Here is a 23796-nt window from a genome sequence, read left to right as displayed (position 1 = left end):
CAGCTCTCAATTAGGAAAGTCGCTGGGGGGAGGGGAGATTTCTCCTTAAAGGAGACCCCCGGGTCGGGGAAAGTGGGGATTCTTCCTCTATATATACAGTAGTTTACGCCATGGTTGAGCTTGAGACAATCTCTAAAACTGAAAAATTTTAATTCTATTAATAGGCTTCTAACACGTAGGGGGCAGATTTATCAGTTAAATAGGGAGTAATTGGGAGATTTTTTCAATTCAGCTTTGGACTATTCCCTAGTCTAGTACGCAAAAATAGCTCAAGATTTGAACTTTTTTTTACTTTGAATTTTTACTTTGACTCTTGATTAAATTTGGCCTTTAAAGGCATAGTTATTCTGTTCAGAAAATATAAATGTATTGTAATTTTTAGGTTCAGATTTATCAAGCTTCGAATTAAAAATAAGAATTTTTAAATTAGAATTTCGAGTTTATTTAGTGTAAGTTGACTATAGAATAGTCCAAATTAGAATTTTGAAATTTATCATGTACTGTCCCTTTGAGAATTCAAATTTGAATATTCAACCTGCCACATTGGTGTTTTAGCCCATGTGGCTTCTTACAATCAATTTGGAGCCATTTAGGTGGAATTTTATTTTAAATGATTCTTTTTTTATTTTTTCAAAACCCTTGATAAATATGTCCCTTAATGTAGAGTTTTACCCTACTTGCCTAGCAGTATAATTAAGTACATTTGAAATGTGGTTATATTCATTATATATACATATATATGATTTCTTTTTTTCCTGGAGTATTGTCTAAACTAAATTTTTTTAAGGCCGAGGTTCTTTGGGCAAAAACTTAAATTTTAGAGAGAAAAACTCATTTGAATTTATTAAACCCTACCATCATTAAATCTGGTATCTCAAACTAATCGAGATCATGCAGAAGTCAATGTGAAATGTCCATTTTACAATTTGAAGATATTGTGATCTGCATTGGGTTTGTCCAATAATCTGGAAAATTTTGGGGTTGTTTGGTGATAACCCCAAATAATCGAGAGTCAAATCCAAAATATTCTTACGATTCAGGTTTTTGGCTCAATTTTATTTAGTTTATTTCAGAGTCTAATTGATAAATAAGATAAAATCAGGATGGAGTTTGGTCCGAACTTGGCTTAATAAAATACGAGATACATTTGAGTTTTAGTAAATAACCCCCCTATATCTCTAGTGAATTCTTGTTGCCTATTTGCAGATTCATTTTTGTGATACAAACTTTTTTTTCATTTCTTCAACCAGAAAAAACCCATCAAATCAACTGAATCTTGTGGATCAGAATGAAATCGTTGTGGTAAGCAGAGAAGAATTGTAGAAGAGAAATAGAAATAAGACAATTTGCCATTATTTAGAGCATGTTATTTACTTACCTATAGATTATATTCAGCTTCATTAAGAAACACTTGATAAAGCCGCACCAGATACATTTCCACTTCCTACTGAACCTAAAGAAAACGATACTGACGGTTTGGTCGGGTTCTTCTCAAACTCCACATTTCTCCTTTATTTCTCCTTTCTCTCCTGGCAAAGTAGAGTAGCCCCTTAGCCTCCTGCACACACCCTGATATTATTTTATCCTTTATTATTATGGTTCGGCTTTGAAGAAGCTTGTGCTCTGAAAATGCTTGTGCTCTGTTAAGCGATCCCACCCCTCCGTGCCCTGTGGCGGCCCCCAAAGACCCCATTTTTTCCCATAGACTTTCATTGGAAAAATTTGAAACTTTTTGCCACTCGTACAGCATTAAAGTTACACTCACCAAACTTGGGTCACTTAGTCATGGGGTCAAACTGAAAAGTTCTGTCACATTTTGGGGACTTCCAAAAAGTGGGCAGAGCAACAAACAGCCAATCAGATTTTCCCCTATTGACTTCAATGAGAAAATGTCAAACACTGTCATTCCCACAGTGTTAAAAGCCAGAGACCCTAAACTTGGCACCAATGGGTCACTGGGGTTAAAATTCTGAAAAGTGGGCGGAGTCTACCACAGCCAATCAAATATTAGCCATTTGTTTCAATGGGAAAAGTTAAAACTGTCGCCGCTCTTAGATTGTTCATGGGAGGGTCCTCAAACTTGGCAGCAGTTGGGTCACTGGAGGACCGGGATCAAAATCTGGAAAAGTGGGTGGAGCCAAAAACAACCAATCAGAATTCTTTGATGATTTTAATGGGAAAAATGAAAATTGCTGCCATTTGCACGTAATTGATGTCATGGACCCTCGAATATCACAAATGTGCTCACTGGGTGTTTGCACTTCAAAGTTAGGAAAAGTGGGTGGAGCCACCAACAACCAATCAAAATGTCATTCATTGATTTTCAATAGAAAAACATAAAATTGCTGCCATTTTTAACATGTTAAAATGTCATGATTCCGGAAACCTTAAAGTGTTAGTCACTTGGTGACTCTGGTTCAGAATTAGGAAAAAAAGGGGGCGGGGCAACAACAGCCAATCGGATTTCAGCCATTGACCTTAATAAAAAACGCCAATTGCTGCTATTATACGGCGTAAAATGCCAAGTGTCCCAAACTCAGCACAACTACTCACTGGGTGACTGTGGTCAAAATTTAGGAAAAGTGGGCGGAGTCAATAACAGCCAATCAGATTTTACCTATTGACTTCAATGTAAAAGTTTCAAATACTGCCATTCTCACAGTTTTAAAGCCAGAGGCCCCAAACTTGGTACAGACCATGACTGGGTGACTGGGGTTAAAATTCGGAAAACTGGGTGGAGCTTAAAACAGCCAATCAAATGTTACCTATTGCTAATCAATGTCAATATATAAGTTGCTGCCATTCTTTCACAGTTAATGGCAGGGACATCAAACTTGGCACAGTCGGTCACAGGGGGACTGGGATTCAAATTTTAAAAGTGGGTGGAGCCAAAAACAGCCCAATCAGGTTTTTTGGATTGATTTTAATGGTACAATTTGATTGATTTGCTTCAATTTTCACAGTTTTAAAACAGATTCTACCAACTTTGTGTACTCTCTATGCACCAGGGGCGACTGGCCCAACACCCTCTTGTGTTTCAAAGCCAACATCTTGTGGTTTCTTCAGAAACGACACCATCTAGTTATTATTACTATTAATAACATGTATTTATAAAACAACATATTCTGCAGCATTGTACAATATATTGGTGTATTCTTTAATCATAGAGAAAAGATACAACCAATACCCAACACAAGAGGTAAAGAGGGGCCTGTCCAAAAGAACTTACCATCCAAAATCAATTATATCTACTCAAAAGCACTTTTTTCCAAAGACTAAACATGCACTCACCTTTAGTGATAACTTGCCTTGGGTGCTAGGACTTTAATTTTATAAACTAATGCCTTTTTATTCCTTAAACAGGCTCAGACACAAGAAGAAGAAGAGCCAACAGAAAGCTTCTGCCTGGTAAGCAGTAAAGGAGTTGGTATCATACAGTCCTTTTTTTGAAGGGGTGGTTCATCTTTAAACAATTAGTTGTTTTCAGATAGATTACCAGAAATAACGACTTATTCCAATGACTTTCTATTTTCTTTGTGTGACGGTTTTTCTAATATTGAAGTGTAAAGTGTCAGTTTTTCACCTTCAGAAGCAGCCCTGGGGGGGGGTCGCCGACCCTGTAAGCTGTTCTAAATGGATACATTTAGTTGATACATTTCTTGCTTTGTCCCTGCTGAGCAGAATCTCTGAGTTTCATTACAGGCAGCTGTTAGACTTGATACAATAGTTGCTAATACTCCAGAGATGCTGCTGAGAAATGTATCAATGAAATGTTGTAAAATTGTAACAGTTTAGCGTCTGCACCTGAATTACTGAGCTGCCAGACTCAAACACCAGAGACAGTGACGCTCAACTTTAAACTTAGATTTTGGAAAAACAGTAAAAAATAAAAATAACAGTAAAAAATAAATAATGGAAAGTAATTGAAAAAAGTATTTATTTCTGGGGAACAATCTAAAAACAACTTAATTGAAAAAAGTGTTTTGAAGGTGAACCACCCCTTTAAAGGGATACTGTTATCGGAAAACATGTTTTTTCAAAACACATCAGTTAATAGAGCTACTCCAGCAGACTTCTGCACTGAAATCCATTTCTCAAAAGAGCAAACAGATTTTTTTATATTAAATTTGGAAATCTAACATGGGGCTAGATATTTTGTCAATTTCCCAGCTGCCCCTGGTCATGTGACTTGTGCCTGCACTTTAGGAGAGAAATGCTTTCTGGCTGGCTGCTGTTTTTCCTTCTCAATGTAACTGAATGTGTCTCAGTGGGACATGGGTTTTTACTATTGAGTGTTGTTCTTAGATCTACCAGGCAGCTGTTATCTTGTGTTAGGGAGCTGTTATCTGGTTACCTTCCCATTGTTCTTTTGTTTGGCTGCTGGGGGGGAAGGGAGGGGATGTTATTACTCCAACTTGCAGTACAGCAGTAAAGAGTGATTGAAGTTTATCAGAGTGCAAGTCACATGACTTGGGGCAGCTGGGAAATTGACAAAATGTCTAGCCTGATATCCAGATTTCAAAATTGAATATAAAAAAATCTGTTTGCTCTTTTGAGAAATGGATTTCAGTGCAGAATTCTGCTGGAGCAGCTCTATTAACTGATTCATATACTGACTTTATAAAAGGCACATTTGTCTTCTAGTTAGTTTATCCAATGACTAACTTTATCTTTCTTACTCAGGAGGAACCAGTGCAAGAAGAACAAACTGGCACCAACACCAGCCAGGAAAGCCCAGAGGAAGAGGATCTGGGAAATGAGGAGGAGCCGGAGGAAAGTGCTCAGGTTTGAGCTCATTTATATCTTTAATCCATTTAAACTTATTTTGGCCCCAACACAGGCCCCTATCCAATCAAATCACACAAACTCCTCTGTAGGCCCCTGTTCCCCCATAACTAAATTCCAAATACACAGGGGCTCTAAATGAAGCACAATTGTGCCCTTAGTTATGATCATGTGCAATTGCAGCAGATGCAACTTGGAGTGCAGCCACAATTGTGCTGGAATTATGAAAATAGTAAATATTTGTTCCTGATCTTTATTTTCTGTGTTAAACAGGAAGAACAAGTGATTGAGCACGAGGGGGAGAATTCCATCAACTCCCCCCAACCACCAACCCAATCCATCAACTTCCTCCACTGTCAGGTAAGCAGAAAATAATCAAAGAGTAAAAAACTATAATGGAAGAAATGAGATGGATTTCATCATATTCTCTACTCGGCTGAGTTGATCTCACAAACCAATATTTTCTCTCTTAAAAGGGCGGTTCACCCTCATGTAAATTTTTAGTTTGTTAAAGAAATTCATTTTAGCAGCCTCCCTAAGGTGCTGATGTGAAAATACATGTTTTTATTGATATCGTTAAGCACCTCACCTGGATGTTACACAAGTGGTGTCTCTCTATTTACCAGGAGTCAATAGTGGAGCCTGACGATATCATCAGCCATAACTTCCCACATAAATTCCAAACAACTTCTTTAGTGGAGCCAAATGCTTCTGATAATAAATATCTTTAATGATACTTTTAATCACGTCACCTTGATAGATGCCTCACTAATTGTTTCTATTTACCAGGAATCATTTGGCACCAACAACTGCCAGGAAAGCCCAGAGGAAGAGGATCTGGGAAATGAGGAGGAGGAGCCGGAGGAAAGTGCTCAGGTTTGAGCTCATTTATAATATTAATCCATTTAAACTTATTTTGGTCCCAACTCAGGCCCCTATCCAATCAAATCACACAAACTACACCATAGGCCCCTTTTCCCCCATAATTCCAAACAACTTCTTTAGGGCTCTTACAGATGAGTGTTTTTAGCTGCACTTCACAGACACATGTAAGCACAGAATGCAGGAAAAATGCAACATGCTGTGTCCCAACATGCGCTCCTCACTTACATGTGTCTGTGTGAGTACAGCCCCAGTGAAAAGAATTCAGTGCATCTACTCCTGCGCTCCCCTGCAGCTGAAAGCATGAAACCAGAATGCAGGGAAGCGCAGCTAAAAATGCTCATCTCTAAGAGCCCTTAGGGAAGTTAATTCATGTGATAATAAATGTCCTTAATTATACTTTTAAACTGAAATGCCCCAACTCAGGCCCCTCATCCAATCAAATCACACAAACGACTCTGTAGGCCCCTGTTCCCCCATAAATTCCAAACAACTTCTTTAGGCTCTTACAGATGAGCATTTTTGGCTGCACTTCCCTGAGTTCCAGTTTCATGTGTTCAGCCTCAGGGGAGCGCAGGAGTAGATGCACTGAATTCTTTTCAATGGGGCTGTACTCACACAGACACATGTACGTGCCAAACGCAGGAAAAATACAACATGCTGTGTCCCAACCTGCTCTCCTCGCTTACATGTGTCTGTGTGAGTACAGCCCCATTGAAAAGAATTCAGTGCATCTACTCCTGCGCTCCCCTGAGGCTGAACACATGAAACTGGAGCACAGGGAAGTGCAGCTAAAAAACGCTCGTCTCTAAAGAGCCCATAGGGGCAGGCCCAGATTTGCGGCAAGGACGCATAGGCCCGGGCCTAGGGCGGCATCAATTAAGGGGCGGCATGCCGCCCAGCCGCACAAGCAGTTTTATGTCGGAACACTAGCGACGATCGGCTAGTGTTCCGAAACCAAGAGGATGAGGATGCGCCGGCCCTGGGCTTCTTATCCGGTTGCCCGTTTTCTATAGGCCCGTTGTTGGTTGTCATGTCTGTAGAGGCGCTAATTCAGTGCAATCCCTAAGCAATCGAATCGATACTCTCCGGCCAATCTCCCTCCTCGTTCTGGGGTTTCCCTGACTGGTCTGACAGCGCTGCGCTTCTGCCTTTAATTTAGAATCAACTAGGGGGAGGCGCTGATTGGCTGCTTACAGGGATCCCCCCCTCACTCACTCACACTAACATACACCCACTTGTCACATTGGTCTAAGGGTGAAATCGGCTACTAAAATTCGTAGGACACAGACACAAACTCCTAAAAACATTTCAAATGTTCCCTCTATGGAATGTGCACGCGCACACAACTGTCTGCAGTGAAGCCACATAGAGAAAAACTTACACGTTAGTTGGGCTTGATGGTCAGACTCCCCCCTCCCGGCCCGTCCATTGGTGATGTAATCTGCCAATTATCCAGTGCCCGCGCAGCATATCCAATTGAGAACTTTGTGGGCGGTGCATCAGGAAGGGTGGGCGGGGAGACAGGATGCAGATTCCCTCCCTAATACACAGAGAGTGTTAGTATTCTGTCAGTATTCTGTAGTGTTCTGTCAGGACCAGCGTTACTTGCCCACAGGAGCCTGTACTTGCAGTTTGCCACCCACCACTGCTACATATGCTTGTAGGCTGCACTAAGTCACTTTTATTCCATTTCACAAGTACACATCTGACTTTGCCCCTGCCACTGCCGAACTGGCCGTAAAAAGCAGCCCTGGCATATAAATCAAAGCAGCCCACATGTAAATGTGCGTCATTGCACAAGTTAATGGAGAATTCAACCCTAAACTTAAAAAAACCCTACCCTACATAGACCCCCCTCCCTACTCCCCCAGCCTAAAGCTGGCCATAGATGCAAAGATCTGATCGTTTGAATCCTCAGGCCCAGATTTGTGGAAATGCCACCTAGGCCCAGGCCTAGGGCAGCAGGATTTTAGGGGGCAGCAGGATTTTAGGGGGGCAGCATGCTGCCCAACCACACCCACATTGGTTCAAAATCACTGGGAATGCGCTGGAGATCATTTTTTTAATTTTTCTATGCGCCAGTCCCCATTGATTATGAAAATTTGCACAAATAAAGGGGAGGGGACAGGGGTGACGAACGGCAGTGGGCCTAGGGGCGCCCACTATGTAAATCCAGCCCTGCTTAGGGGAGCTAAATGCATGTGTTAATAATTGTCTTTAATGATTCTTTTTATCACGTCACCTTGATAGATGCCTCACTAATTGTTTCTATTTACCAGGAATCATCTGGCACCAACACCAGCCAGGAAAGCCCAGAGGAAGAGGATCTGGGAAATGAGGAGGAGCCGGAGGAAAATGCTCAGGTTTGAGCTCATTTATAATATTAATCCATTTAAACTTATTTTAGTCCCAACTCAGGCCCCTATCCAATCAAATCACACAAACTACACCATAGGCCCCTTTTCCCCCATAATTCCAAACAACTTCTTTAGGCCACTTACGGATGAGCATTTTTGGCTGCACTTCCCTGAGTTCCGGTTTCATGTGTTCAGCCACAGGGGAGCGCAGGAGTAGATATAGTGAATTCTTTTCAATGGGGCTGTACTCACACAGACACATGTAAGTGCCAAACTCAGGAAAAAGGCAACATGCTGTGTCCCAACCTGCTCTCCTCCCACACATGTGTCTGTGTGAGTACAGCCCCATTGAAAAGAATTCAGTGCATCTACTCCTGCGCTCCCCTGCGGCTGAACACATGAAACTGGAGCACAGGGAAGCGCAGCTAAAAACGCTTGTCTCTAAGAGCCCTTAGAGGAGCTAAATGCACATGATAATATTTGTCTTTAATGATACTTTTAATCACTTCACCTTGATAGATGCCTCACTAATTGTTTCTATTTACCAGGAATCATCTGGCACCAACACCAGCCAGGAAAGCCCAGAGGAAGAGGATCTGGGAAAAGAGGAGGAGCCGGAGGAAAGTGCTCAGGTTTGAGCTCATTTATAACTTTAATCCATTTAAACTTATTTTGGTCCAAACACAGGCCCCTATTCAATCAAATCACACAAACTCCTCTATAGGCCCCTGTTCCCCCATAACTAAATTCCAAATACACAGGGGCTCTAAATGAAGCTCAGTTGTACCTGTAGTTATGATCATGTGCAATTGCAGCAGATGCAACTTGGGGGCAAATTCAGTAACCGGTGAAAATTCGCCAGCTCTGGCTTTGCGCACATCACAACACTTCGCCAGGTGTAGATTTGCCTGGAAACTGCTAATTTATGAAGATCTGAAGTTGCGCACAGTGTAACGACCGCTGTAAAAATGACCCCAGCAAAATTACGTTCATCAGTTTCAATTTGCGCTAATGTTGGCTAATGAGCATACGGTGTGCAGTTAAAGTACAATGGGCGTATATGCTGCAGCAAATACATTACACTACACAAGGACAGGGAACCTTAATAAAATTATATAAAGTGTCAAAATATCATCACACTGGTGAATTTACGCAGCATTAGCCACTTCACTCTTTAGTAAATGTCCCCCTTGGAGTGCAGCCACAATTGTGCTGGAATTATGAGAAAAATAACAAATATCTTTTCCTGATCTTTATTTTCTGTGTTAAACAGGAAGAACAAGTGATTGAGCATGAGGGGGAGAATTCCATCAACTCCCCCCAATCACCAACCCAATCCATCAACTTCCTCCACTGTCAGGTAAGCAGAAAATAATCAAATAGTAAAAAACTATAATGGAAGAAATGAGATGGATTTCATCATATTCTCTACTCAGCTGAGTTGATCTCACAAAACCAATAAAATATTAATATTAGTAGTTTCCCCAGGGAGCTGAATAGATGTGATAAAACATGTTTTTAATAGGGATGCACTGAATTCACCATTTTGGATTCGGTAGAACCCCCGAATTCTGTGCGAAAAACTCTGCAGAGAACTGTATCCTAATTTGGATATGCAAATTAGGTATGAAAAGGGGAACAAATTTACTTCCTTGTTTTGTGACAAAAAGTCATGATATTTCCCTCCCTGACTGTAATTTGCATATGCAAATTAGGATTTTGATTCGGTTCCGCCGAGCATAAGGATTCGGCCAAATCCAAATCATGCTGTAAAAAGCCAAATCCTGGCCGAATCCCGAACCAAATCCTGGATTCGGCGCATCCTTAGTTTTTAATAATACTTGTAAGCACCTCACCTGGATGTTACACAAGTGGTGTCTCTCTATTTACCAGGAGTCAATAGTGGAGCCTGGCAATATCATCAGCCATAACTTCCCCCATAAATTCCAAACAACTTCTTTAGTGGAGCCAAATGCTTCTGATAATAAATATCTTTAATGATACTTTTAATCACTTCACCTTGATAGATGCCTCACTAATTGTTTCTATTTACCAGGAATCATCTGGCACCAACACCAGCCAGGAAAGCCCAGAGGAAGAGGATCTGGGAAATGAGGAGGAGCCGGAGGAAAGTTCTCAGGTTTGAGCTCATTTATAACTTTAATCCATTTAAACTTATTTTGGTCCCAACTCAGGCCCCTATTCAATAAAATCACACAAATTACTCTGTAGGCCCCTGATCCTCTGAAACTAAATTCCAAATACACAGGGGCTCTAAATGAAGCTCAGTTGTACCTGTAGTTATGATCATGTGCAATTGCAGCAGATGCAACTTGGGGGCAAATTCACTAACCGGTGAATATTCGCCAGCTCCGGCTTTGCGCACATCAAAACACTTCGCCAGGTATAGATTTGCCTGGAAACTGCTAATTCATGAAGATCCAAAGTTGCGCACAGGGTAACGACCGCTGTAAAAATGACCCCAGCAAAATTACGCTCAGCAGTTTGAATTTGCGCTAATGTTGGCTAATTAGCATACGGTGTGCAGTTAAAGTACAATGGGCGTATATGCTGCAGCAAATACATTACACTACACAAGGCCAGGGAACCTTAATAAAATTATATAAAGTTGTTATATTGCCCTACACATGTGCCCACTGTATAGTTTAGGTGCCATATGTTAGTAAATGTAGGGGGAATGAGGGTACCCCAAAAAAATTTGATCTTATTCAGTCTTTCACTCTTTAAAAAAGAAAAAATGCCATCATTTTTGAGACTTTTTTTCGGAATTTCCAACTAATTTTTGAGGAAGTCCTATCTACTCTATTGCACTTTGCCTGGTCTGAGGTGGGAAGGCAAGTCTGGCGATAGAGTTAACGTTCAGTAATATCAAAAACTTTAGTAGTAACACTACCAAAAATTCACCTGGCGTTAGAGGCCGAAGTTGCACCAGAGTCTATCTCTCTGCCGAAATTACGCCAGTGAAGTGCCAAAATGACATCACACTGGTGAATTTACGCAGCATTAGCCACTTCACCTTTAGTAAATGTCCCCCTTGGAGTGCAGCCACAATTGTGCTGGAATTATGAGAAAAATAACAAATATTTTTTCCTGATCTTTTTTTCTGTGTTAAACAGGAAGAACAAATGATTGAGCACGAGGGGGAGAATTCCATCAACTCCCCCCAATCACCAACCCAATCCATCAACTTCCTCCACTGTCAGGTAAGCAGAAAATAATCAAATAGTAAAAAACTATAATGGAAGAAATGAGATGGATTTCATCATATTCTCTACTCAGCTGAGTTGATCTCACAAAACCAATAAAATATTAATATTAGTAGTTTCCCCAGGGAGCTGAATAGATGTGATAAAACATGTTTTTAATAGGGATGCACTGAATTCACTATTTTGGATTCGGTAAAACCCCCGAATCCTGTGCGAAAAATATCCCAATTTGGATAAGCAAATTAGGTATGAATAGGGGAAAAATATTTTACTTCTGTGTTTTGTGACAAAAAGTCGCAATATTTCCCTCCCTGCCCCTAATTTACATATGCAAATTAGGAGTTGGATTCGGTTCCGCCGAGCATAAGGATTCAGCCAAATCCGAATCATGCTGAAAAAGGCCAAATCCTTGGCGAATCCCAAATCCTGGACTCGGAGCATCTGTAGTTTTTAATAATACTTGTAAGCACCTCACCTAGATGGTACACGAGTGGTCTCTCTCCAGGGGAGCTTCACCAATGAGGCCAGTTAAGGCTGTCGCCTCAGGCAGCAGTGCCCCACTAGGTACCAGGGGCAGCAAAAATGCTTCTCCTGGTTCTTTAAGAGATGAATTTCTGAGTGAGGGGGGCGGCAGCAACTTCAGCTGCATCAGGCAGCGGAGGGACCATGATCGCCCCTGTCTCTCTCTCTATTTACCAGGAGTCAATAGTGGAGAAATAGACCACTAGTAGAGGAGCTGAGCAATACCATAGCCAGGTGGAGCTCAATAAGAGTTGACTAATGCATTTTTAGGATAACTTTAAACCATTTAAACTTATTTTGGCCTCAACTCAGGCCCCTATCCAATCAGATCTCACAAACATCTCTATAGGGTCCTGTTCCCCCATAAATTCCAGACCACTTCTTTAGGGGAGCTAAATGCATGTGATAATAATTGTCTTTAATGATACTTTTAATCATTTCACCTTGATAGATGTTTCACTAATTGTTTCTATTTACCAGGAATCATCTGGCACCAACACCAGCCAGGAAAGCCCAGAGGAAGAGGATCTGGGAAATGAGGAGGAGCCAGAGGAAAGTGCTCAGGTTTGAGCTCATTTATAACTTTAATCCATTTAAACTTATTTTGGTCCCAACTCAGGCCCCTATTCAATCAAATCACACAAACTAATCTATAGGCCCCTGTTCCCCCATAAATTCCAAACAACTTCTTTAGGACTCTTACAGGTGAGCATTTTTGGCTGCGCTTCCCTGAGTTCCAGATTCATGTGTTCAGACTCAGGGGAGCGCAGGAGTAGATGCACTGAATTCTTTTCAATAGGGCTGTTCTTACACCTACACATGTAAGCACCGGATGCAGGAAAAATACAACATGCTGTGTCCCAACTTGCTCTCCTCACTTACATGTGTCTGTGTGAGTACAGCCCCATTGAAAAGAATTCAGTGCATCTACTCCTGCGCTCCCCTGCGGCTGAACACATGAAACTGGAGCACAGGGAAGCGCAGCTAAAAACGCTTGTCTCTAGGAGCCCTTAGTGGAGCTAAATGCACATGATAATATTTGTCTTTAATGATACTTTTAATCTCGTCACCGTGATAGATGTTTCACTAATTGTTTCTATTTACCAGGAATCATCTGGCACCAACACCAGCCAGGAAAGCCCAGAGGAAGAGGATCTGGGAAATGAGGAGGAGCCGGAGGAAAGTGCTCAGGTTTGAGCTCATTTATAATATTAATCCATTTAAACTTATTTTGGTCCCAACTCAGGCCCCTATCCAATCAAATCACACAAATTACTCTGTAGGCCCCTGTTCCCCCATAACTAAATTCCAAATACACAGGGGCTCTAAATGAAGCTCAGTTGTACCTGTAGTTATGATCATGTGCAATTGCAGCAGATGCAACTTGTTAAAATTCGCCAGCTCCAGCTTTGCGCACATCACAACACTTCGCCAGGTGTAGATTTGCCTGGAAACTGCTTATTTATGAAGATCCAAAGTTGCGCACAGGGTAATGAAGCTTGAAAAAGTTACGACAACAAAATTACGCTCAGCAGTTTGAATTTGCGCTAGTGTTGGCTAATTAGCATACGGTGTGCAGTTAAAGTACAATGGGCGTATATGCTGCAGCAAATACATTACACTACACAAGGCCAGGGAACCTTAATAAAATGATATAAAGTTGTTATAATGCCCTACACATGTGCCCACTGTATAGTTTAGTTGCCATATGTTAGTAAATGTAGGGGGAATGAGGGTACCCCCCCAAAAAAATTCAATCTTTATCACCCTTTAAATAGAAAAAAACGGCAGCATTTTTTGGGACTTAGAAAATGTTTCAACTATTTTTTGAGGAAGTCCTATCTACTCTATTGCACTTTGCCTGGTCTGAGGTGGGAAGGCAAGTCTGGCGATAGAGTTAACGTTCAGTAATATCAATAACTTAGTGAATTTGCGTAGTAACACTACCAAAAATTCACCTGGCGTTAGAGGGCGAAGTTGCACCAGAGTCTATCTCTCTGCCGAAATTACGCCAGTGAAGTGCCAAAATGACATCACACTGGTGAATTTACGCAGCATTAGCCACTTCACCTTTAGTAAATGTCCCCCTTGGAGTGCAGCCACAATTGTGTTGGAATTATGAGAAAAATAGCAAATATTTTTTCCTGATCTTTATTTTCTGTGTTAAACAGGAAGAACAAGTGATTGAGCACGAGGGGGAGAATTCCATCAACTCCCCCCAACCACCAACCCAATCCATCAACTTCCTCCACTGTCAGGTAAGCAGAAAATAATCAAAGAGTAAAAAACTATAATGGAAGAAATGAGATGGATTTCATCATATTCTCTACTCAGCTGAGTTGATCTCACAAAACCAATAAAATATTAATATTAGTAGTTTCCCCAGGGAGCTGAATAGATGTGATAAAACATGTTTTTAATAGGGATGCACTGAATTCACTATTTTGGATTCGGTAGAACCCCCAAATTCTGTGCGAAAAACTCTGCCGAGAACCGTAGCCTAATTTGGATATGCAAATTAGGTATGAAAAGGAGAAAAAATTTACTTCCTTGTTTTGTGACAAAAAGTCACGATATTTCCCTCCCTGCCCTTAATTTGCACATGCAAATTAGCATTTGGATTCAGTTCCGCCGAGCATAAGGATTCGGCCAAATCCAAATCATGGCGAAAAAAGCCAAATCATGGCCGAATCCCAAACTGAATCCTGGATTCGGCGCATCCCTAGTTTTTAATAATTCTTTTTAAGCACCTCACCTGGATGTTACACAAGTGGTGTCTCTCTATTTACCAGGAGTCAATAGTGGAGCCTGGCAATATCATCAGCCATAACTTCCCCCATAAATTCCAAACAACTTCTTTAGTGGAGCCAAATGCTTCTGATAATAAATATCTTTAATGATACTTTTAATCACGTCACCTTGATAGATGCCTCACTAATTGTTTCTATTTACCAGGAATCATCTGGCACCAACAACTGCCAGGAAAGCCCAGAGGAAGAGGATCTGGGAAATGAGGAGGAGCCGGAGGAAAGTGCTCAGGTTTGAGCTCATTTATAACTTTATTCCCTTTAAACTTATTTTGGTCCCAACTCAGGCCCCTATCCAATCAAATCACACAAACTACTCTGTAGGCCCCTTTTCCCCTATAAATTCCAAACAACTTCTTTAGGGCTCTTACAGATGAGTGTTTTTAGCTGCACTTCAAAGATGCATGTAAGCACAGAATGCAGGAAAAATACAACATGCTGCATCCCAACATGCGCTCCTCACTTACATGTGTCTGTGTGAGTACAGCCCCAGTGAAAAGAATTCAGTGCATCTACTCCTGCGCTCCCCTGCAGCTGAAAGCATGAAACCAGAATGCAGGGAAGCGCAGCTAAAAATGCTCATCTCTAAGAGCCCTTAGGGAAGTTAATTCATGTGATAATAAATGTCCTTAATTATACTTTTAAACTGAAATGCCCCAACTCAGGCCCCTCATCCAATCAAATCACACAAACTACTCTGTAGGCCCCTGTTCCCCCATAAATTCCAAACAAATTCTTTAGGGCTCTTACAGATGAGCATTTTGGGCTGCACTTCCCTGAGTTCCAGTTTCATGTGTTCAGCCACAGGGGAGCGCAGGAGTAGATGCACTGAATTCTTTTCAATGGGGCTGTACTCACACAGACGCATGTAAGTGCCAAACGCAGGAAAAATGCAACATGCTGTGTCCCAACCTGCTCTCCTCACTTACATGTGTCTGTGTGAGTACAGCCCCATTGAAAAGAATTCAGTGCATCTACTCCTGCGCTCCCCTGCGGCTGAACACATGAAACTGGAGCACAGGGAAGTGCAGCTAAAAACGCTTGTCTCTAAGAGCCTTAGAGGAGCTAAATGCACATGATAATATTTGTCTTTAATGATACTTTAATCACGTCACCTTGATAGATGTTTCACTAATTGTTTCTATTTACCAGGAATCATCTGGCACCAACAACTGCCAGGAAAGCCCAGAGGAAGAGGATCTGGGAAATGAGGAGGAGCCGGAGGAAAGTGCTCAGGTTTGAGCTCATTTATAACTTTAATCCATTTAAACTTATTTTGGTCCCAACTCAGGCCCCTATTCAATCAAATCACACAATCTACTCTGTAGGCCCCTGTTCCCCCATAACTAAATTCCAAATACACAGGGGCTCTAAATGAAGCTCAGTTGTACCTGTAGTTATGATCATGTGCAATTGCAGCAGATGCAAATTGGGGGCAAATTCACTAACCAGTGAAAATTCTCCAGCTCCGGCTTTGCGCACATCACAACACTTGGCCAGGTATAAATTTGCCTGGAAACTGCTAATTTATGAAGATCCGAAGTTGCGCACAGGGTAACGACCGCTGTAAAAATGACCCCAACAAAATTACGCTCAGCAGTTTGAATTTGCGCTAATGTTGGCTAATTAGCATACGGTGTGCAGTTAAAGTACAATGGGCGTATATGCTGCAGCAAATACATTACACTACACAAGGCCAGGGAACCTTAATAAAATTATATAAAGTTGTTATAATGTCCTACACATGTGCCCACTGTATAGTTTAGGTGCCATATGTTAGTAAATGTAGGGGGAATGAGGGTACCCCAAAAATTTTTTATCTTTTTCAGTCTCTCACCCTTTATATAGGAAAAAACGCCATCATTTTTTGAGACTTTTTTTGGGAATTTTCAACTAATTTTTGAGGAAGTCCTATCTACTCTATTGCACTTTGCCTGGTCTGAGGTGGGAAGGCAAGTCTGGCGATAGAGTTAACGTTCAGTAATATCAAAAACTTAGTGAATTTGCGTAGTAACACTACCAAAAATTCACCTGGCGTTAGAGGGCGAAGTTGCACCAGAGTCTATCTCTCTGCCAGTGAAGTGCCAAAATGACATCACGGTGGTGAATTTACGCAGCATTAGCCACTTCACCTTTTAGTAAATGTCCCCCTTGGAGTGCAGCCACAATTGTGTTGGAATTATGAGAAAAATAACAAATATTTATTCCTGATCTTTATTTTCTGTGTTAAACAGGAAGAACAAATGATTGAGCACGAGGGGGAGAATTCCATCAACTCCCCCCAATCACCAACCCAATCCATCAACTTCCTCCACTGTCAGGTAAGCAGAAAATAATCAAAGAGTAAAAAACTATAATGAAAGAAATGAGATGGATTTCATCATATTCTCTACTCAGCTGAGTTGATCTCACAAAACCAATAAAATACTAATATTAGTAGTTTCCCCAGGGAGCTGAATAGATGTGATAAAACATGTTTTTAATAGGGATGCACTGAATTCACTATTTTGGATTCGGTAGAACCCCCGAATCCTGTGCGAAAAATATCCCAATTTGGATATGCAAATTAGGTATGAAAAGGGGAAAAAAATGTTTACTTCTGTGTTTTGTGACAAAAAGTCACGATATTTCCCTCCCTGCCCCTAATTTACATATGCAAATTAGGAGTGGGATTCGGTTCCTCCGAGCATAAGGATTCAGCCAAATCCGAATCATGCTGAAAAAGGCCAAATCCTGGACTCGGTGCATCCCTAGTTTTTAATAATACTTGTAAGCACCTCACCTGGATGTTACACAAGTGGTGTCTCTCTATTTACCAGGAGTCAATAGTGGAACCTGGCAATATCATCATCAAGGAGAAATAGACCACTAGTAGAGGAGCTGAGCAATACCATCAGCCAGGTGGAGCTCAATAAGAGCTGACTAATGCATTTTTAGGATAACTTTAAACCATTTAAACTTATTTTGGTCTCAACTCAGGCCCCTATCCAATCAGATCTCACAAACGTCTCTATAGGGTCCTGTTCCCCCATAAATTCCAAACCACTTCTTAAGGGGAGCTAAATGCTTGTGATAATAATTGTCTTTAATGATACTTTTAATCACGTCACCTTGATGTTTCACTAATTGTTTCTATTTATCAGGAATCATCTGGCACCAACACCAGCCAGGAAAGCCCAGAGGAAGAGGATCTGGGAAATGAGGAGGAGCCGGAGGAAAGTGCTCAGGTTTGAGCTCATTTATAATATTAATCCATTTAAACTTATTTTGGTCCCAACTCAGGCCCCTATCCAATCAAATCACACAAACTACTCTGTAGGCCCCTTTTCCCCCATAATTCCAAACAACTTCTTTACAGATGAGTGTTTTTAGCTGCGCTTCCCTGAGTTCCAGATTCATGTGTTCAGACTCAGGGGAGCGCAGGAGTAGATGCACTGAATTCTTTTCAATAGGGCTGTTCTTACACCTACACATGTAAGCACCGGATGCAGGAAAAATGCAACATGCTGTGTCCCAACCTGCTCTCCTCACTTACATGTGTCTGTGTGAGTACAGCCCCATTGAAAAGAATTCAGTGCATCTACTCCTGCGCTCCCCTGCGACTGAACACATGAAACTGGAGCACAGGGAAGCGCAGCTAAAAACGCTTGTCTCTAAGAGCCTTAGAGGAGCTAAATGCACATGATAATATTTATCTTTAATGATACTTTTAATCACTTCACCTTGATAGATGTTTCACTAATTGTTTCTATTTACCAGGAATCATCTGGCACCAACAACTGCCAGGAAAGCCCAGAGGAAGAGGATCTGGGAAATGAGGAGGAGCCGGAGGAAAGTGCTCAGGTTTGAGCTCATTTATAATATTAATCCATTTAAACTTATTTTGGCCCCCAACACAGGCCCCTATTCAATCAAATCACATAAACTCCTCTGTAGGCCCCTGTTCCCCATAACTAAATTCCAAATACACAGGGGCTCTAAATGAAGCTCAGTTGTACCTGTAGTTATGATCATGTGCAATTGCAGCAGATGCAACTTGTTAAAATTGGCCAGCGCCGGCTTCGTGCACATCACAACACTTCGCCAGGTGTAAATTTGCGTAATTCACAGAGATCCGACGTTACGCACAGGGTTATGAACACTGGCAAAATTACGCCATTGAAATTACGCTCAGCAGTTGGAAGTTACTCTAGCGTTGGCTAATGAGCATACGGTGTGCAGTTAAAGTACAATGGGCGTATATGCTGCAGCAAATACATTACACTACACAAGGCCAGGGAACCTTAATGAAATAAAGTTGTTATAATGTCCTGCACATGTGCCCACTGTATAGTTTAGGTGCCATATGTTAGTAAATGTAATGGGAAGGGGAAACATTTACGATCTTTTTCAGTCAATCACCCTTTAAATAGGGAAAAAACGCCAGCGTTTTATGGGACTTAGAAACATTTCCAACTATTTTTTTGAGGAAGTCCTATCTACTCTATTACATTCAGTAATATCAAAAACTTTGAAAAAATAAATTTGCATAGTAACACTGCCGAAAATTTGCCTGGCGTTAGAGGGCGAAGTTGCACCAGAGTCTATCTCCTTGGCGAAATTACACCAACTACCATTAGTAAATCGCCAAAGTGCCGAAATGACATCACGCTGGCGAATTTATGCCACTTTGCCCTTTAGTAAATGTCCCCCTTGGAGTGCAGCCACAATTGTGCTGGAATTATGAGGATATAGCAAATATTTGTTCCTGATCTTTATTTTCTGTGTTAAACAGGAAGAACAAGTGATTGAGCACGAGGGGGAGAATTCCATCAACTCCCCCCAACCACCAACCCAATCCATCAACTTCCTCCACTGTCAGGTAAGCAGAAAATAATCAAAGAGTAAAAAACTATAATGGAAGAAATGAGATGGATTTCATCATATTCTTACAAAACCAATATTTTCTCATTTTCTCTCTTAAAGGGGTCGTTCAGTTTCATGTTAACTTTTAGTTTGTTACATAATGGCCAGTTTTACGCAGTTTTTCGAATTAGTCTTCATTGTTTATATTTTAACCATTTCTGAATTATTTGCCTTCTTCTTCTGGCTCTTTCCAGCTCTGAAATGGGGGTCACTGACCCATCTAAAAACAAATGCTCTGTAAGGCTACACATTACGGGGGTTAATTATTATAGTCTGAATGGTAAAAACGTGACAAATTCAAGTTTTTTTTACTATATAATTCAATCCTGAGCATTGAAGACCAAGAATCAGGTCAGTTTATTTAGCAAATTCCTGCTCAGTGATCAATGACAGTTTAAACAGAAATGACTTGGCACAAAATAACAACCAACCAGCCTGCTCTTTAGCTCTGTTTGATTAGGGGCACAAATATAGTCGTTTGGATAATGTGCTTCTTCTTTAAATGGGTTGTTCACCTGTGAATCAACTGTTCATATGATGTAGAGAGGGATATTCTGAGACCATTTGCCTTTAGTTTTAATTTTTTGTTATTTGTGGTTTTTGACTTATTTAGCTTTTTATTCAGCAGCTCTCCTGTTTGCAATTTTATCAAATGAGTTGCTAGGGTGCAAATTCACCTAGCAACCATGCATTGATTTGAATAAGAGACTGGAATATGAATAGGAGAGGCCTGAATATAAAACTGAGGAATAAAAAGTAGCAATAATAATACATTTGTAGCCTTACAGAGCATTTGTTTGTAGATGAGGTCAGTGACCCCCCCCTCCATTTGAAAGCTGGAAAGAGAAGAAAAAGGCAAATAATTAAAAAAAACTAGAAAATAAATGACGAGGACCAAGTGAAAAGTTGGTTAGAATTAGCCATTCTTTAATATAGTAAAAGTTAACTTACAGGTGAATCTCCCCTTTAAGCTAGAGGTTTTAGGTAATTGAAGCACAAATGGCTTAACTAGGAGATATCACGGGTGTCCGGCATTAATACCTGCCTTTCACTAATCATTTTCTTTATAATAAACTGAGCTCATCTGATAAAAACCTTTTTTTCTTTCCCCAGGAGGAAAACAAAACTCCGCTCTCAAAGATACTCCCGGTAAGCAAAAGTTATTAATATTGGAGTCCAAATGCTAAAAACTGGAGAAACTGGAATTTTTCTAGATTTATTATCCCCCAAGGCTGCTAATTGTCTGAATCTGAAAATACGTCATCTCCAAGCTGCCGGGTCCTGTACAAGTCAATGGCAAAAGTCCCATTTCAAATTTGAATTTTATGGTCTGTGCTGAGTGTTTTGCGCATAAATCCCAGAAAATTCTTTTTTTTGTCCACAATAACCCAAATTTTTCTAGTTTTTTCCAAAACAGTTTTATCGAGTTTGTTCAATGATAAATAAGGTCAAATTGTAGATTGTAATTTGGTTGGACTTTTTTTACTCAGAAAAAACTCAGAAAAGAAGCTGAACCTAAAAGCTTAACTTAAACCCCTTCCAGTTTCTCCCTATCCCACCCGTGCTCCTCATATAAATGTATTACAGTATTTTAATATTGTTATTTATAATGTCACCTTTTAGAAAACCGAGAAACATTTAAAAATCGGAAGAGTCATCGGAGAGGGTCCATTTTGTCGAGTTCATCTGGTGAGATATTTTATTCAATATCACGTATTTTAGTGATTCTATAATTCTTCCAATTGGTCTTACTCTCTACAATATTGTCCTTTGTGTATTTGTCGAGTGTCTGTGAGTCTGACACTAAGGTGCAGATTTACTAAGCTCTGGTGAAGGATTCGAATGCAAAAATTCGAATTTCGAAGTAATTTTTTGGGTACTTTGTCTATTGAATAGGCTAAATTCCATCAATTCGAATGATTTGAATGATTCGAAGTAAAAATTGTTTGACTATTCGACCATTCGATAATCAATGTACTGTCTCTTTAAAAAATCCTTCGACTTCATACTTCTCCAGATTAAACCAACCGAATTGCTATGTTGGCCTATGGGGACCTTCCAGAGCACTTTTACAAGTTTTTTTGATGGAATAAAAATCGTTCCATTGATGATCGATCCAACGAATGCTCAACTTTTTGAAAAAATCCAAATTAGATAATGGAATTCAAATTTGTTGCATTCGATGGTCGAATTTTGAGGTATTTAATATCTCGAAATTTGACCCTTTATAAATCTGCCCCTAAACCTTACCCTAGTCCCACGCTATATCTGTTGCTTTACCAAACTGTTATGTTCATAATCATGATGGAGCTTCTTTCTCTGCTTCTGTTCCAGGGATGGCATATTGACCTACAAAAAGAAGTGACCATAAAGATCATCAATGACCCGGAGGTAATGACTTCACACTCTTACTGTTATTAGATACTAATAAGCCTTTGGTTCCACCAATGTTATGATTATCAGTAGAAGTAGAACATGCTGACCAAATACTGGCAAGTTCCCAGGCAGGGTCAGACTGGGGGGCCCAAGTGGCCTTTCTCCTTAGGGGCCCCTACACCACCCCTGGGCCCCGCAGTCACAAGCACTTTCTTCCCCCCAAGCCAGGGCCCACTGAGTTTTTTCCCAGTGCCCTGTTGGCCCAGTCTGACCCTGTTCCCAGGTCTGTGGGTTTAGCAGATGCAGAAATTTTACCAGTATTTCAGAATGGCGGCAATAACCTGATGGTTGTGCATTTTGTTCTCAAACTCAATATGGGTCTTTTACATCATGAAAGTCTGCAGGGTACAAATTGTTCTTTATACTCTGCCTTCCATGGAAAATAAATTGGCACAGGCCCCTGTACTCCAAAACAGAGCTGCCCTAATGCTTTTGGCAGGTGGGGTACAGAGTGAAGCGAGACCCCAAAGCTCTCCCTGACCAATCACTAAGGGTCCTGCTTGTTGTGCTCCTTAGTGCTTGTGCACTTCTCTTTGGCTCTTTATAAATGACCCCTAATCACCCTGTAACTATACAAATAAGTGGATCATTTTCTCTGTTCTTAGAAGCGGTAATTCTTCATAACTAGGTGGGGTATTTTATATGGTAAGTGTATTCATTTTATTTAACTTTATTTGAATTTAGAATGAAAAATACCAGGAAGAAGAACTAGAAATTCTCCGGAAGGTCACCGGCCACCACAATGTCATCAAGTTTTACGGGGCATTTTATCACCGGGCCCCGCGCAGGAGCACGCCAAATAAAGGTCTATCGGTAAGACAATGTTTATTCACATACATACTCCTTTGTGCCCCAATATTCCAATTAAGAGCATTAATAGAAGCTTTGGTGTTACATGGAGATAGGAATAGCTTGGTAAAAAAGAGCACAATGTGTGTAACCACAGCCCAATTGCAAGTCTCATAAGGTACAACAAGTAGAAGCTAAAACCACTGCATGTAGAGTATTTTATAGTAAACTATAGCATGGAAGGCTCTTACACACCCGTATTGCCTAATGCAAAGCTTAACCATATCCGGCAATGAGCACCGATTATTATATATTTTGTTTCTCACAGTGTAATGTTATGTGCACTCAATACTTCTATATATATATATATATTAACATTTGCACAAATACATAGGTACATTGTTACAGTTGCATATTGTAAGGAGAGAGAGCTGTGACCCCATGATTCCCAATAAAATTGTAGCTGATATGTACTTTATGTTCTTTATTTGTCTTCTAGATCTCTATGGAACTGTGCACTGGTGGGACCATCCGTGACCTCATGAGCGGAAGGAAAAACAATTCTTTGGGCGAGAAGTGGACGGCTTATATCTGTAAAGAGGTGATAAAGGTATGTCACACGTAAACCTCCTCCATACTATTCACAATATATTCAATATGCTACGAAAGCATGAAAATATTTCTATTTTTACTTTTATTTCCAGGGTCTGTGCCACCTAGAGACAGTGGAAGTCATCCATCATGACATCAAGCCCATCAATCTAATGCTGACATCATCCGGCAATGTTAAGATTGGTAAGTGATACTTGGGGGTTATTTATCAAAGTCTGCTTTCATCTCAACATGTTCTGCTGCAAACACTGATCAAATCTTATTGGCTTTATTGCGCTTATTTATTATTACATTTTCCCAAAATTAGCTTTGGGGGAAAAATCAAATTTTTTGGGACTTTTCACCTGAAAATTCTGATTTTTTTTTCGATTTTTCACCTGAAAACTCCTAACTCCTATGTTTTTTTGCCCAAAAGCTCCAAAAACTTTGGGGTATTGCACAAAACCTAACGCACATCAAAAGATCATTGGG

The 23796-nt window shown here is 40.5% G+C and overlaps 1 protein-coding gene and 1 long non-coding RNA gene across 4 annotated transcripts; both read left to right on the top strand.

Moving 5' to 3' along the window:
• The first annotated feature begins 3363 nt into the window (after positions 1-3363).
• On the top strand, positions 3364-8008 carry LOC108707645. Of its 2 annotated transcripts, none has more exons than XR_005965549.1 (4): positions 3364-3408; positions 4684-4785; positions 5059-5145; positions 7950-8008. It is a non-coding gene; the product is annotated as an uncharacterized LOC108707645 (long non-coding RNA). The 2 variants fall into 2 exon arrangements; XR_005965548.1 differs by lacking the exon at positions 7950-8008 and adding an exon at positions 5575-5649.
• A 4715-nt stretch (positions 8009-12723) lies between these two features.
• On the top strand, positions 12724-23626 carry LOC121400089 (mitogen-activated protein kinase kinase kinase 3-like). 2 transcript variants are annotated; one of them, XM_041582804.1, is made up of 12 exons: positions 12727-12967; positions 13948-14034; positions 14732-14815; positions 16818-16904; positions 17727-17810; positions 19358-19444; positions 20602-20637; positions 21112-21177; positions 21823-21879; positions 22609-22737; positions 23213-23323; positions 23418-23626. In XM_041582804.1, exons 1-12 carry the CDS (start codon positions 12800-12802, stop codon positions 23514-23516), a joined length of 1095 nt encoding a protein of 364 aa, XP_041438738.1. In that variant the 5' UTR covers positions 12727-12799; the 3' UTR covers positions 23517-23626. The 2 variants fall into 2 exon arrangements, with proteins under 2 accessions (XP_041438739.1, XP_041438738.1); XM_041582805.1 differs by lacking the exons at positions 17727-17810; positions 19358-19444 and having other exon boundaries at positions 12724-12967.
• The last annotated feature ends 170 nt before the right edge of the window (positions 23627-23796 follow it).

Source organism: Xenopus laevis, chromosome 2L (assembly GCF_017654675.1).
Source record: "Xenopus laevis strain J_2021 chromosome 2L, Xenopus_laevis_v10.1, whole genome shotgun sequence".
Taxonomy (NCBI): Eukaryota; Metazoa; Chordata; class Amphibia; order Anura; family Pipidae; genus Xenopus; species Xenopus laevis.
Note: the sequence above shows the minus strand (reverse complement) of the source record. Positions and strands in the feature narration are given on the sequence as shown.